Genomic DNA, 16,793 nt, shown 5'->3' on the forward strand with positions numbered 1-16,793 from the left:
CTAGGGGCAGTGCTGTCTCAGGAACATGAAGGGGCAGAACATCCGGTACTGTATCTAAGCCGTAAACTTCTACCCCATGAGGAACATTACTCCACCATAGAGAAGGAATGTTTAGCAATAAGATGGGCGGTACAAGAGTGTACGGTCTATCTCGAAGGGAGGCCTTTTAAGCTAGTAACGGACCATGCTCCATTGAAGTGGCTGAATTTAATGAAAAATAATAACGGAAGGCTAATGCGCTGGTACTTGGCATTGCAACCCTTCCAGTACACAGTGGAGCATGTTTAGGAAATGTGGACGCCCTATCCCGGGTAGGAGAGGATAAGGAGGAAAAGGGAAAAGAGGTGGGGAGTGAAATCTTAAGAGGGGGGGTATGTAAGGAGTATGAAGGAAGGAAAACGGTGGAGAGGAACCCCAGTTTCCTACAAGGGAAAAGAGAGCGTGAGGGTAGGAGGGAAGACCCTAGGGGGGCTCCTGTTTTGCTTAGGAGGGACATACCAATAAGAAACTACAATTCCCAGAAAGCCCCAGGAGAACCCAGGGTAAGGAGAAATAGGGTGCAGAACCAAGGAGCTCCAGAAGAGGGCTGCCAGAAAAGGGAAAAAGCTGAGTCACCACCCTGGTGGAGGAGGTGGCTGAACCGGGGGAGGGGAAAGGAAGAGCAGCATAGCCCGGTTAATGAGGGGGATAGAGATCAGCTGGGAAAAGGGTGGGGGGAGGAGAAAATGGACTGGGCTCCGGAGAGAGAGGAGGAGGAGGACCAGGAGGCCATGGAGCAAGAGGAGCCAGAGAATGTCTCAGAGGAACCGATGGAACTCTTGGCTCTGAGGCAGTCAGAGCAGGAGGTACAGTGGGGGAAATAAGTATTTGATCCCTTGCTGATTTTGTAAGTTTGCCCACTGACAAAGACATGAGCAGCCCATAATTGAAGGGTAGGTTATTGGTAACAGTGAGAGATAGCACATCACAAATTAAATCCGGAAAATCACATTGTGGAAAGTATATGAATTTATTTGCATTCTGCAGAGGGAAATAAGTATTTAATCCCTCTGGCAAACAAGACCTAATACTTGGTGGCAAAACCCTTGTTGGCAAGCACAGCGGTCAGACATCTTCTGTAGTTGATGATGAGGTTTGCACACATGTCAGGAGGAATTTTGGTCCACTCCTCTTGCAGATCATCTCTAAATCATTAAGAGTTCTGGGCTGTCGCTTGGCAACTCGCAGCTTCAGCTCCCTCCATAAGTTTTCAATGGGATTAAGGTCTGGTGACTGGCTAGGCCACTCCATGACCCTAATGTGCTTCTTCCTGAGCCACTCCTTTGTTGCCTTGGCTGTATGTTTTGGGTCATTGTCGTGCTGGAAGACCCAGCCACGACCCATTTTTAAGGCCCTGGCGGAGGGAAGGAGGTTGTCACTCAGAATTGTACGGTACATGGCCCCATCCATTCTCCCATTGATGCGGTGAAGTAGTCCTGTGCCCTTAGCAGAGAAACACCCCCAAAACATAACATTTCCACCTCCATGCTTGACAGTGGGGACGGTGTTCTTTGGGTCATAGGCAGCATTTCTCTTCCTCCACACGGCGAGTTGAGTTCATGCCAAAGAGCTCAATTTTTGTCTCATCTGACCACAGCACCTTCTCCCAATCACTCTCGGCATCATCCAGGTGTTCACTGGCAAACTTCAGACGGGCCGTCACATGTGCCTTCCGGAGCAGGGGGACCTTGCGGGCACTGCAGGATTGCAATCCGTTATGTCGTAATGTGTTACCAATGGTTTTCGTGGTGACAGTGGTCCCAGCTGCCTTGAGATCATTGACAAGTTCCCCCCTTGTAGTTGTAGGCTGATTTCTAACCTTCCTCATGATCAAGGATACCCCACGAGGTGAGATTTTGCGTGGAGCCCCAGATCTTTGTCGATTGACAGTCATTTTGTACTTCTTCCATTTTCTTACTATGGCACCAACAGTTGTCTCCTTCTCGCCCAGCGTCTTACTGATGGTTTTGTAGCCCATTCCAGCCTTGTGCAGGTGTATGATCTTGTCCCTGACATCCTTAGACAGCTCCTTGCTCTTGGCCATTTTGTAGAGGTTAGAGTCTGACTGATTCACTGAGTCTGTGGACAGGTGTCTTTCATACAGGTGACCATTGCCAACAGCTGTCTGTCATGCAGGTAACGAGTTGATTTGGAGCATCTACCTGGTCTGTAGGGGCCAGATCTCTTACTGGTTGGTGGGGGATCAAATACTTATTTCCCTCTGCAGAATGCAAATAAATTCATATACTTTCCACAATGTGATTTTCCGGATTTAATTTGTGATGTGCTATCTCTCACTGTTACCAATAACCTACCCTTCAATTATGGGCTGCTCATGTCTTTGTCAGTGGGCAAACTTACAAAATCAGCAAGGGATCAAATACTTATTTCCCCCACTGTATAGTGGGAATGCCCGGGTCAGGCGGGAGGAGGTCAGGAGAGTAAGGCTGACCAAGAGGGTGGGACCCGAGGCTTTGAACCCGCGCAAAGCCTGGCTGTATTTGGGACTGTGATTTGAACAGCCTGGCTATATTGAACTGAGTTGAGAAAAGCCTGGCGGTAATTGGGACTGTGTTTTGAACAGCCTGGCTATATTGAACTGAGTTGAGAAAAGCCTGGCTGTAATTGGGACTGTGTTTTGAACAGCCTGGCTATATTGAACTGAGGTGAGAAAAGCCTGGCTGTAATTGGGACTGTGTTTTGCACAGCCTGGCTATAGTGAACTGAGTTGAGAAAAGCCTGGCTGTAATTGGGACTGTGTTTTGCACAGCCTGGCTATAGTGAACTGAGTTGAGAAAAGCCTGGCTGTAATTGGGACTGTGTTTTGAACAGCCTGGCTATATTGAACTGACTGGAGAAAAGCCTGGCTGTAATTGGGACTGTGTTTTGCACAGCCTGGCTATAGTGAACTGAATTGAGAAAAGCCTGGCTGTAATTGGGACTGTGTTTTGCACAGCCTGGCTATAGTGAACTGAGTTGAGAAAAGCCTGGCTGTAATTGGGACTGTGTTTTGAACAGCCTGGCTATATTGAACTGACTGGAGAAAAGCCTGGCTGTAAGTGGGACTGTGTTTTGAACAGCCTGGCTATAGTGAACTGAGTTGAGTAAAACTGAGCAGTAATCATACTATGTCTGGAACCGCCTGAATATCGAGTGGTGTTTTGTTTGAAAAAAACAAAAAAACCTGCTGGAAGAAAAAAGTAAAGGAGAAAACGAAAGCTCTGGGCCGGTGGTGTCGTAAGGCCTCTCCGAACTGGGACAGCCGGAGACATTTTCTACAATATATATATATATATATGCAATACATATATATATATATGCATTACGTTATTATTTGGATTTGATTTATGTTTTTTATAATTTTAATTTATTTACATATGTTTGTATTGTAGTTTTACCCCTGATGCAGCCCTTGGGCAAAACGTAGCTGTGTTGGTTTCTTGTTTTGATAAACCGCCTTGTTCTTCAGAGTGCTGGTCTGCTGTTTGTTTTGCATCACTGCTGAGTTGCAGATCGTTGCCTCTTTTTGGTTTGCTTTTGTAACCTGTAACGTCATAAATAGCATCCACCAAGTAGGCCAACCCCGCTTCCAGCTGGGTGTTATGGCGCCTGTCTTGTGTTGCTGACTGTTGATGCCACTTCAGGCATGTTCTTGTCACAAACGAGATGAACAATGTCGCTTTAAGGCCCAAAGAGGCCACTTCAAATGCTCTTTCAGCGAGCCTTCTAGCTTCCTATCTTGTAGGTCTTTAAGGGCAAGGATCCCTTCCACTGGCAAGGTGGTCTTCTTAGTGTCAACTTCCTAGTGGTGATGTTACTATAGCCACAGTTAGATGTTATAATGGTTTCCCCTTCAATCCACATCAACACAGAGGTTTAACATTTTAAAATAATTACTTATTTTTTATGATAATATAAGGATAATTAAAACAGAATCAACATGTTCAAATTCAACAATTATTAGTTTTATTATGATGTTGCAACAATTCAGATGGAAATCAGTTGAATTTTTAACTTTAGAATAACAAATTAAAATGATTATTCAAGAGTAATCAAATTTATATTCTTTACTCAGAGATATGTACCAAACATCGGCTTTCATATGTACCAGATGTCAGTTTTCAAATATTTTAAATTTTCAGCTTGAAGCCAAATTTCAAACTACCAACAGTAACAGCTTCTGAACATTCTTTCACCACAGAATCAGATAAATACTTCAAAAAATACTTTTACCAAAAATTTCAAATATCACACATTAGTGGAACTGATTCTTTCCTAAAACTATGTTCTTTTCACAGATTTCAAGTAACCAGGATTCCCAAGTTCAAAGGTACATATTTTAACCAAGTGACTACTAAACCTCAGTATCACTGTTCACTTCAAATAAAAAAAAAATAAAGTTTATGCAAATAAATGTAAAATATGTGTGAAATATGTATGCACAAAACAAAAATATAGAATTTGCAAAAATAAAACCTGTTCATCACCGGTGTTGTCACTACTTTCTTGCATTGGATACCACTGAAGTGTAATTCTGCTCTCAGTCATGAACCAGAAACCTTTTTGATGAATTCACGGTTAGCAATCTTAAACAAAAAGAAAGAGAGCAAAACCCTATTCTTCTTGTGTATGTAAACTAGATCAGTGCCTTCTTAGGCTAAGGCCATTATTTATTTATGTATTTTGGTACATTTATATCCCACAAGAGCGGGCTTAATGTGGCTTACAATATTACACAAGGATACAATTCAGGGTGGGTACAGTTTCAAGAAATCAAAGGGAGGGGTAAGAACATGAGGATAAGACAAGGGTGTATGACGAGGTTGGTACAAGGGTGCAAGACGAGGTTAGTACAATCGGCGGGCAGGTGGGTTCAGTCGATATGAGGAAGGTTAGGACTTAGTATTGGCAGTGGGGTAAGCTTTTTGGAATAAAAATGTCTTTAAGGATTTCTTGAAGAGCTGGTGGTCATCAGTTTCATCCAGCTGCTGTGGTAGAACATTACAGGATTTCGTGCTGACATAGGCGAAGGTGGATGCAAAGACTAATTTATATTTAACATTCTTACAACTTGGATAGTGTAAATTGAGGAAGGATTGAGCAGTCACTGAAGCATTTCTGGATGGTAGATGAATCAAATCTTGCATATAGTCAGGGGCTTCCCCATATATTATCTTGTGTGTCAATGAACAGATTTTGAAGGTAAGACGTTCTTTGATGGGAAGCCAGTGTAGAATATAGCGAAGAGGGTGAGCATGGTCAAAGCGTGATTTGCCCAATGTTAGCCATACCACAGTATTTTGTGCGGTCTGGAGTTTTTTTAAGGATGAAATCACGGCAACCAGCATAAATTCCACTGCAATAGTCAATATGCGATAGAACCAACCAATGAATAAGGGTATGAAATAGCTCTTTCGCGAGGAATTGCCTGATACGCTTCAACCTCCACATTGCGTTGAACATTCTTTTGGTAATGAGATTAGCTTGGCTATGCAGGATCAAGTGATTGTAAAACAGCACTCCAAGGACTTTCAGACATTTAGAGATCGGAAGAGTGTTATTCTTAATGATGAGTGTGGACGGGATAACTTTATTATGTTGGGACGAAAGGATTAAACATTGCGTTTTGTCTTTATTGAGTTTAAAATGAAACGCATTTGCCCAGGAATCCATTATGGAAAAACTAGCAACTATTGAGTCATGGACTTCAGCTATTGTAGATTTGTAAGGAATATAGATGGTCACATCATTCGCATAGATGAATGGGTTGAGGCCAAACTTAGATAAGGCATTCGCAAGAGGAATCAACATGATGTTGAAAAGGGTAGGAGAAAGAGGTGAGCCTTGAGGTATTCCACAATAGGCTTTACAAAGACGCGCTAGCATTCGTTAGTGTGCACTGTGTAGGCGCCCACAATGTTCCTATTGATGCCTTCACACTGCACGCTAATTTTTAGTGTGTTAACAAACGCTAGCGTGCCTTTATAAACAGGGACCTAATTTTCAAAAGAAACAGATAAGCAATTATCCCTAAGCTAGACCTCCTATTTACAAATAATTACAGAAAATGTTTTCTGTTAAAGTATCAACTCAGAAATTCCAAATGCACTCTCCCTCAAATTGAGCACTCAGCTTTTCCACTCAAAGCTTATGAAAATTCTAATGCTGCTAATATTAGAACATTAGTAGTGATAACGTTTGGAACATTCAGTGAAACAGCGGCTGATTTGAACTAAGATAAGTTCACGCCTGTTGGCTCCTGTATATTCCAGTACTTTTTGTATAGTGTATAAATATATTTTTGGAGATAGGCTTTTTGCTTACGGATTAGAGGGTCCTTTTTTGTATACGGATGCCTATTGAATATTTTTACACTTGGACATAATACATTAAAGGGTACATACAGAGAGAGTATTTATGATGTAGAGAGCTTTCAAGTGAGCCGCTTTGTGGCTAGACTCAATGAAACTTAAGCTCGGCTGTAGGTTCAGCCTATACTGAACTCTCTTTTGTTCCCCTTTTTGGCAAAGTGCCACATGAGTGTGTCTTCTCTAGGCCTCAAATATACTTTTCTCTGGGACTGACTTTTTTTGACTTTGTATATTTTTCATCTCTCCCTTGGGATTTTGCATAGTTGTTAGTGATTTACCTTTATGTAATCATCAAAGTCCTTCTTATGGTATTTTTAGAAAGAGTTTGAAAACTTGTTTTTTTTAGGATACTGTTCATTAGATTATGTGAGTATATTTATATTATGCTGTGTATTTTTCTTTAAACATTGTGACTCGCTCTGAACCTGTAATTACCTGTAATTACAGGGATTTTGTGGGATATAAGATTCTAACAGCATAATAACATTGTTAAGACAATGTTATTTATTAAACATGTAATCTCTGATTAGTGGAGTCGAAGATTGACATGGAGGGGCATAATCGAACGGGGCGCCCAAGTTTTCCTGAGGACGTCCTCGCAGGATGTCCCTACAAAGGGGCGGGGAAACCCGTATTATCGAAACAAGATGGGCGGCCATCTTTTGTTTCGATAATACGGTCGCGGACTCCCAAATTTCAACATTTAGGTCAACCTTAGAGATGGTCGTCCTTAGAGATGGTCATCCCCGATTTTCGGCGATAATGGAAACCGAAGACGCCCATCTCAGAAATGACCAAAATCCAAGCTATTTGGTCGTGGGAGGAGCCAGCATTCATAGTGCACTGGTCCCCCTGACATGCCAGGACACCAACTGGGCACCCTAGGGGGCACTGCAGTGGACTTCAGAAAAAGCTCCCTGGTGCAAAACTCCCTTACCTTGTGTGCTGAGCCCCCCAACCCCCCCCCCCCCAAAACCCACTCCCCACAACTGTACACCACTACCATAGCCCTTACGGATGAAGGGGGCACCTAAATGTGGGTACAGTGGGTTTGTAGTTGGTTTTGGAGGGCTCACATTTACCACCACAAGTGTAACAGGTAGGGGGGGATGGACCTGGGTCCGCCTGCCTGAAGTGCACTGCAGTACCCACTAAAACTGCTTCAGGGACCTGCATACTGCTGTCATGGAGCTGGGTATGATATTTGAGGCTGGCAAAAAATATTTAAACATTTTTTTTGGGGTGGGAGGGGGTTAGTGACCACTGGGAGAGTAAGGGGAGGTCATCCCCGATTCCCTCCGGTGGTCATCTGGTCATTTAGGGCACATTGTTGTGGCTTGGTTGTAAAAAAAATAAAAGGACCAAGTAAAGTCGCCCAAGTGCTCGTCAGGGACGCCCTTCTTTTTTCCATTATTGGCCAAGGACGCCCATTTGTTAGGCACACCCCAGTCCCGCCTTCGCTATGCTTCCAGCAAACCCCTGTGAGCTTTGGTCGTCCCTGTGACGGAAAGCAGTTGAGGACGCCCAAAATCGGCTTTCGATTATGCCGATTTGGGCAACCCTGGGAGAAGGACGCCCTTCTCACGATTTGTGTCGAAAGATGGGCGCCCTTCTCTTTCGAAAATAAGCCTGTTTGTCTACCTAAGATTAGTCTATTACTGTTTAGGTTTTAAGTCTGATGTGCTTTTTCGTATGCTCCCAGAATTGTGTTTCTGGTTTCTTTATATGGAATCCACTTTGAACTTAACGGTACAGATGGAATACAAGAAATTGGAAATATAAAGTAAAGAGAAAGCCAGAAGGATGCTAGGGAGAGGAATGGCCAGCAGGGAAAAGAAGGCAACAGTACCTCTGTATAAGTCTCTGGTGAGACCCAATTTACGGGTCCTTTTACAAAGTTGTACTAGTGTTTTTAGCGCACGCTAATGATTAGCGTGCACTAATCATTAGAGACGCCCATAGAAATATATGAGCGTCTCTAATGTTTAGCACATGCTTATTTTTAGCACACGCTAAATACGCTAGTGCACCTTTGTAAAAGGACTCCTTAGAGTACTATGTGCAATTCTGGAGACCATAAGTTCAGAAAGATAGAAACAGGATAGAAACAGTTTTTTTGTCGTAAAGTGTACGGGGACCAACTTAAAGACCTCAATATGTATACTTTGGAAGAAAGACAGGAGAGAGGAGATACCTTGCTTAGATACCTTGCTTCCAAAAACGCACAGGAGGGAAGTCTTTTTCAAGTGAAAGAACGCTCTCAAATGAGGGACATAGGATGAAGGTGACAGGAATGGCTGAGTGGCCAAGGTGGTGGGCTTTAGTTCCCATTGACACATGCCTGCATGGGTTCAAGCCCCCCTCCTGTTTATAGAATAGCACACAGCACCGGGATCTGCACCCAACTTTAGGCACAAGGATTTACACCAATTGAAACATGGTGTAAATTATCTTGCGTAAATTAGGCACGGATCCCCCAAATTCTATAATACTGCACACATCTTTAGTGAACCCCCCTCCCCGACCCACCCATGACCCTGCCCCTCCCATGGCCACACCCACTTTTCAGTTACACACTAAAATCTTTATAGAATAGCACTTAGCAAGATGTGGATGGAAATCCAAATTGTTGTCAGTTAATGCCAATAATTGATTGTTAGTACCCAATTATTGGTACTAATTGGCTCGTTATTCAGTTAAATTGCATACACTACTTTGAGCACCATTTACAGTATCCAGGGGAGTATGCATAAAGTTATGTGTACACAGTCTATACACATGTAACTCTATCCAGATTGTGTGGGGCATTCCTAGAGCTGGGGCTGGGAGGGGTTTGCATTTTTGCCCATAGCAAGGAACATGCACAGAACATTTTTTTGCTTGCTTCTGGGTCATTTTCAGACTTTTCCCTTGATTTTGGGCCATTGTATTGGTTTGTTTCACACATTTCAGTTTAATGTGTGCACTGAGCATGCATGAAGAGTGCTGATGTCGGTGGATGGAAACGAGACTGCCCATTTCTTCGCTGCTGAGGCAGCATGGGAGCAGTTCAGGCAGCAGATCTCATTGGCTGGCAGTGATTAGGCATCCCTTCTACCCCAGCAAAGGTAAGATTATTAACACAGCAGAGGTTGGGGAGAGAGAGAGAGAGAGAGAGAGAGGGGAGAAATGTATTTTCCTCCAGTCCACCCCTGGGCCTCCCTCTAAAAAATCGAATGCTGGAAATGCCCGTGCTCAGTACAGCAGACCAGTGACTCCCCCGGTAAATATAAATTTGCATTGCTGTAGCCGGGAACATCATACATTCCTAGCCACAGCAATGGTTAAAAGAGTAGGTTTCAAGTCAGATCTGGAATGTCTTAAAGGTGCCATTTCAAAAAGCGGGGCAAATAAACCCCGCCTGCTGACTCTTTCCCTCTCCCAATCAATCGTGCCCTGTTAAGTGTCAGGTTCAAAATGGTACCTGTCAACCCCTAGTGGTAGTAACAGAACAACCTGTTCTCCACAGATCCCCACTCCCATTCATTTTCAATCACACATTATTTTTAAGTGCACAGCCTAAGCTAAGAGTTTCAGTGGCAATAGCAGTACCGACCTTCATAAGGTGCTGATTTATCCATTTTGTAAAGGTCTTCTTCTGTACTCTGTCCCGCTCATCTGAAATGTAAAAACAAACAAAACAGTCAAGTAAAGAATGGAAATTTTTGATCTCCTAACAATGCCAATAAATTCTGTAAAAAGGGCACAGTTACACTGTATCGAGCAACAGTAATCTTCAGAACAAAATGCTGATGCAACTTCTTCTAGCATGGCACAGCGAGATTACAGTAGAGTTGAAGGTTGGGTGACTGTTCATCCTAAAAGACAGGCTTCTCATCCTTTTGAAACAACTGAATCTTCTTTGCTTCAGTTTCTCTGACTTGTCAGCACTGAATACCATTTCTGGCACTGGTATCTCTCCCAAATCTTCCTCAGTGAAGACAGAAGCAAAGAATTCATTTAATCTCTCTGCTATGGCCTTGTCTTCCCTGAGTGCCCCTTTTACCCTTCAGTCATTTAGTGGTCCAACCTATTCTTTTGTCAGCTTCTCCTACTCCCCTCATCCCTGCATTTCTACATTCTTATTTCTTTTATTACTCCGATAATACTCAACTTCTTTCTCTCCACCAATACTTTGTAATCCCAATTACTATGTAAGCCGCACTGAACCTACTTTGAGTGGGAAAGCGCGGGGTACAAATGTAATAAATAAATAATGCTGACATTATCCCAAGCCCAGACGTTCTGCACATCCACAAAAATGTGGTGCAAACGCCCACGCCTAAATTTACGCACGAAGCACCATTATTCTGTAATTACGTATGTAACTCAAAACCATGCCACTGATCCACCCATATCTGCACCCCCTTTTTGGGACTGTGTCTAAATTTACATGCATTAGTCCCAATTACATCTAATTAGTGCCAATAATTGCTTGATAAAAACCCAATTATTGGAACTAATTGGCTCATTACTCTATTAAATTGCACACGCAAATCGGGAACATACCTAAATTTGTGTGCTCAATTTTCGGCGACCTTTATAGAATAAGGGGGCAAATGGATTTCATTAAGCATGCTCTAAGACAGGAATGGGCAACCACAGTCCTTGAGGGCCACAATCCAGTCGGGTTTTCAAGACTTCCACAAAGAATATGCATGAGATTGATTTGCATGCACTGCTTCCATTGTATACAAATAGATCTCATGCATATTCATTGTGGAAATCTTAAAAAACCTGACTGGGTTGTGGCCCTGGAGGACTGTGGTTCCCCACCCCTGCTCTAAGTGCAAGACACCAGTTTTAGCTCATTTGGAGAGGTCCCTAGCAGTTTGAATGGCTCAAGTTACGTCGCTACTCTGCTGTATAGTTTCCTAAGTCACAGAAGGAGGACTATGATTGGGAAACTGGTTAAGTCAGGTGTGAGACACTGAATATACATAATACCAGGCTCTTTCATTATCATAAAGCAGAGATATCCTGAAAACCCCAACTGGCTGGGTGTGCCCCAAGGACTGGGTTGAAAACCCCTGTCATACAATCTCTAAAGCCTTTACCACAGTACAGGTTGCAGATCTCAATCACAACGAGTCAACATTTAGGTTCAACAGCCAAGCCAATTGCAAAGGGTTTTCCTTGGCACCATCTCACAACAACAGATCACTGCATGCAAGCAAACCAGTAACTGCATTCAGGCTGCACACTAAATGATTCAGAAAGTCCAGTACTTAAAATTACTTTTTCCACTTTCAAACTGTAATTTTCTAATTTCAACAGACATCAAGTAATGTCTGTTACAACACTTTTTGTTGTGAACACAGCTTCCATGGTAACCCCTCAAAAAAGATAAAAACTAACTCTCTAATTCTGAGTGGAAAACTAACTCAGCAGGTTAATGAGTAGTCAACATTTTTAAAGACAATCTGGTTGCTTTAAGCTGAATAGTTGAGAGCCAATGGGCTGCAATTTTAAAAGCAATTTCAGTGTGTGGAGCAGTTGTGTACATGTGCAAGCAGATACTACTTAAACTGTTCAGGAATGCATACGCTCAGAAGCAGGGCTCAAAAAAAAAAGCACCTACTTTTATGAGAGTACAGACACAGGCATTCCCAGGACCAGCCCTAGGATATCAGACGCCCTAGGTGAATCTTCAGCCATGATGCCCCACCCACCACCCATAGCCAAACCTTCAGCCATTTTGCCCCCCCCCCCCCCCCCCCCGCGTCAGCCATCTCCCTTCCCCTCTATGTTTACCTAGCAGCAAGTTGCCAGCATCTCCCTTCCCCCAAACCCCCTCCATTGGCCAGCTTCTCATCTTCCCTTCCCCACCCCATGTCCAGCATCTCCCTCTTTCCCTTCTTGCTCCCAGGCCTACAACTGCTGCCCCCTTCCTCCTCCTGTGCTAGCCTGAAAATTAAATAAACATGGGCACTGCACAAGCCCTGTAAGCACAGGCCTTCATTGAAGTGCTGCTTTGTTGTTCCCCTCCCCCTCCCAGGATACTTCCTGTTGGAGGGGGCAAGACAAAGTGGTGCTTCAGCACGGGCCTGAGTCTACAGGGCCTGGGCTACGCCGATGCTTCTCTAATCTTCTGGCTGGCCCAGGAGAAGGTACAGGTGGCATCAGGGGTGGGCCCGGCAGCAAGAAGGAAAGTGGGGAAAATCTCTGACATGTGTCAGAACCACTCCATAGCCCTCCAAATCCTGCCACCCTAGATGGCCAGCAAGTCTGCCTAGTGACCTGCTGGCCCTGGGCACTCCTGACAGTAGAAAATGGGCTGGCCTGGGGCAAAATCATTTACGCATATATGCATGCATGGAAGAGCAGCCTAATGCTGTGCGTTGCAGACATGTGGAATCGGGTTTAATTACCACTGCTGCTTAACGGTCAGCAGTGGATTCAGATCTTGGGGAATGGGAGTCAATTCCTTCTACAGCTCCATGTGACCCTGGGCAAGTCACTTAGGGGCCCCTTTACTAAGCTGCATAAGCATCTACGTGTGCCCCACACACGCCAAAATGAAGTTACTGCACGGCTACCGTGTGGCTCTTGCAGCAATTTCAGTTTTGGCGTGCGTCCAATACGCGCAGTCGAAAAATCATTTTTATTTTCTGCCACACGTATAGGACGCATGCCAAGTGGCATTTGGCGCGTGTAGGTCATTACCGCCCGGTTACCGCGTGAGACTTTACCATTAGGTCAATGGCTGGCAGTAAAGTCTCAGACCCAAAATGGACGCGTGGCAATTTTGATTTTACCACACGTCCATTTTCGGCAAAAAAAAATTTTAAAGGCCTTTTTTACAAATATTTTGAAAAAAGGACCCCTTAGCCCTCCATTGCCCCAGGTACAATATACTTAGATTGTAGACTGTGAGCCCAACAGGGATAGTACTAATACCTGTATAGAAAATTGCACTTTGGGTCTTATTCTATAAATTTATACTTCTAAATTAGGAACATACTCTATGCTCCAAAACAGATTATGCTCGTAATTTAGAAGCATAAATTATGTTCATAAATTAGGGCATAAGTTTAGGGGCATAACCTTAATAGAATAAGGCCCTTTCCCCTGGATTCTATATAGTCCGTCTATTCTATAACAATGTGTGTAACAAGTTTATGAGCGCTGATAATAGCACTTAACAAGCAATCATGAGCACTAATTGGCACTGATAAGAATTTAGGTGCACAACTGTATTCTGTAACGATGTGCACCGAACTAACGAGCGCAGACAAAAAGGGACATGGTTATGGGCAGGGAAACGGGTGTTTCGTGGGCGTTCCAAAATTTACACATCTAGCTATACACCATAGCCCAGTGCACCTAAATCTACACGACTGGATTTATGCCATATTTTCACTGGTGTAAATGGATGAGCGTAGATTTAGGCGCTGAAATATCAAGTAAGTGAATTCTATAATCATAGAACACGCTTAGTCAGCACTGATTTCAGCACCAGTTTTCTACATATCAAATGCACTTAAATAAATAACATTTTATAAAATATAGGGGATATTCCACGAGATTTAACTAGGTTGGAAGGCTCCTAATTTGAGCACCAGCATTTGCTGGAAGTTACCCAGCTCTGTTACTACATATCAGCATAGATCACTATCTGGGTAGTGCCAAGGCAGGCTAGGAGTGGAGCTGGGACTTATCTAGTTAACACTGTCTGCGAACTGGGTAAGTGCTCAGATACGGCAAGGACAGCACAAAATGCTGTCCTAACTTTATTCATGCAGTTATCCAGGCATCAATCTGAATATCAGCTGGAACCCAGCAAACTTCCACCTGCTATCAAAGACTCAGATATTCAATGCCAGTGCTTGGATTAGGTGCAGCACTGAATATCCCAGGTCAGATTCAGCCTGCGGCAATCAGTGCTGTTAAATTCATTGACTATTGTGGCAAAATATCAGGGGGGAAAAGGAGGTGGAGGGTAAATCCTGAGTTGTGTGGAACGAGTAGAAGTTAATCGATTTTTTTACTCTTCCAAAAAGTACAAAGACCAGGGGACACTCAATGAAGTTACACTGAAATACTTTTAAAACAAATAGGAGGAAATATTTTTTCACTTAATGAATAGTTAAGCTCTGGAACTTGTTGCCGGAGGATGTGGTTACAGCAGTTAGTGTATCTGGGTTTAAAAAAGGTTTGGACAAGTTCCTGGAAGAAAAGTCCATAGTCTGTTATTGAGACAGACACAGGGGAAGCCGCTGCTTACCCTAGGTAGCATGGAATGCTGGGTTTCTGCCAGGTACTTGTGACCTGGGATTGGCCACTGTTGGAAGCAGGATACTGCGCTAGATGGATCATTGGTCTGACCCAGTATGGTTATTCTTATGCTCTTAAGTTTTTATAATTTCCACTGGCACACAGAAGCAGGAGCTTGCAGCTACCTTGAAGCGGGAGAATTTAAGAAAGTAGCATCACATAGCTATGTCACATGACAAAGCCGGTCAGCGCTGTTATTCAACAGCAGGCCAGTTAAGTTTGGTGGCCAAATCAGACCGCATCAATAGCAGGCCTACCTTCGGTTGCTATAACTTAGCTGGTTAGCCAAAGAATATTGGCTTAACTAGCTATGTTCATAGTGGCGAAAACCCCCGGAAATTCTATGCTGGTCGCCAGATACAGCCTAGCATTCAATTTCCAGGTTCTCTTCCGACTGCAGGAGTTAGCCAGGCTGCCTCCTGCGGTCTGAATATTGGCCCCTATACCCGCATCTATATGCCTTCTCCTGTTATAAAACTACCCTCTAGGTGTACACAGATCAACAGAGCTAATACATAAATGGGGTTTTTTTTAATTAGGAAAGGGCACTAAAAATTCTTTGGATACTCATATAATTTCACACAAATTCAAAGTCGATGCACTACTTAATCCTGCAGAATTTCAAACAGCAACAATTCACAATGAGCACAAATGCAATGATTTACCACAGAACAGGGCAACTATCCAGACCAGCTAATGTCAACAGGGTACTTGAAAGTGTTAATGAGCAACTGTTTTAGACAAAACAAAGCATTCATCTAGATTGGAACAATGTCCTGCTTGCTCTCAAAGTCACCACAGATACTGCCACTCCACACAGCAACCATAATATCACGGAATGCTAGAATATTCAAACCACAGTTTTTGTCTTTTCTTTCAAAAGCACTTTGGTAGCCTGGAAAAAAACAGAATAAGATAAACAGAGGCGATTATGAGGAAGTGGTGCTAGGAGTGACAGTGCTTGTTTTCACACAGGCAGTAGGAACTATGCCATGCTGACAGCATTCCTCTTTTGGGCAAATGCAAAAGGAAGCGACTATTCAGAGAGGGGAAGAGGGCACATACTGACCCATGCAGCACATCAGTTCCACCAGCTTGGAGTTCAGCTCCTGCCCTGTGTTAAGCAGGTGCCCCATCATTCCTCAGGAAGGGATTCAGGTACTGTTCCCCCAGTTCTCTGCTTTCCAGACCTAAGCGAGTCAGAGTGTGTGCAGGGCAGGAAGGAGAAAGTGGTGACTGCACAAACTCCTCCCGTTAGAAACTCCCAGTTTCAATTAAACATGAGCAAGTTCTTGCTACTTAGCACTTTCCTCAGGCATATGACTTAACTTTTGGTGTAGGGAAAGGCACATACATCTCAGCATTACAGTATGAACAAAAAAAAACTTCAGGAGTCAACTGTCAGCTGGGAACACACCAGCAAAACCAAATTTCAGATGTAGGAAAATTACCACACAAGCTCTAGGAAATAATGAAAGGGATGTTAAGATTGTAATGATTTTGGTCCTTTTGACTCACTGCATGAAGAGTGGACACATTTGAATGACATTATTGCGTCAGGAGAGGAAAGGGACTAAAGGAGGAGTTAAGAACTGGTATTCCTCAAAGAAACCACAGTGGGCACCAGTAGTTCATGGGTTATGGGTGGGGGGGTCAGGCCCGCCGAGAGACTGGGCCGGGCCAGGGACAAGGCCCCCGCCCCCGAGCCCCGCCCCCACTGCCACCCTCCCAGGTTATCGCTGCCCCCCCTGAGGGGGGCCCGGCGCCACAGTCTCACCCACCTCCGCCACCGGGCCGGGCCCCTTCCACCCGAACCCCCGCCAGCAGAAGTGCTATTTTCTGACTCCGGCGTGCGCGGCCCACACAGGACGTCAGACGCACAGAAGCCCTGCAGAGTACAGCGAAGATCAGCTGAGAGGAGCGCGTCTGTGTGGGCCGCGCACGCCGGAGTCAGAAGACAGCACTTCTGCTGGCGGGGGTTCGGGTGGAAGGGGCCCGGTGGTGGTGGCGGGTGGGCCTGTGGCGCCGAGCCCCCCTGGAGGTCCGGGCCCCGGGAATTTTGTCCCC

General features: G+C 44.2%; 1 protein-coding gene across 1 annotated transcript in view; it reads right to left on the minus strand.

Annotated features, from left to right (window-relative positions):
• The window catches only part of LOC115464808 (spectrin beta chain-like), a 44,181-nt gene extending 28,276 nt beyond the window's left edge, over window positions 1-15,905 (minus strand). The window contains exons 1-2 of the mRNA XM_030195169.1: window positions 15,796-15,905; window positions 10,006-10,067 (exon numbers count right to left, since the gene is read on the minus strand). Coding sequence (XP_030051029.1) covers window positions 10,006-10,067; window positions 15,796-15,865 — 132 coding nt within the window. The 5' untranslated portion in view covers window positions 15,866-15,905. The remainder of the gene's footprint in view (window positions 1-10,005; window positions 10,068-15,795) is intronic.
• Between the last annotated feature and the right edge of the window lie 888 nt (window positions 15,906-16,793).

Source organism: Microcaecilia unicolor, chromosome 3 (assembly GCF_901765095.1).
Source record: "Microcaecilia unicolor chromosome 3, aMicUni1.1, whole genome shotgun sequence".
Lineage (NCBI taxonomy): Eukaryota > Metazoa > Chordata > Amphibia > Gymnophiona > Siphonopidae > Microcaecilia > Microcaecilia unicolor.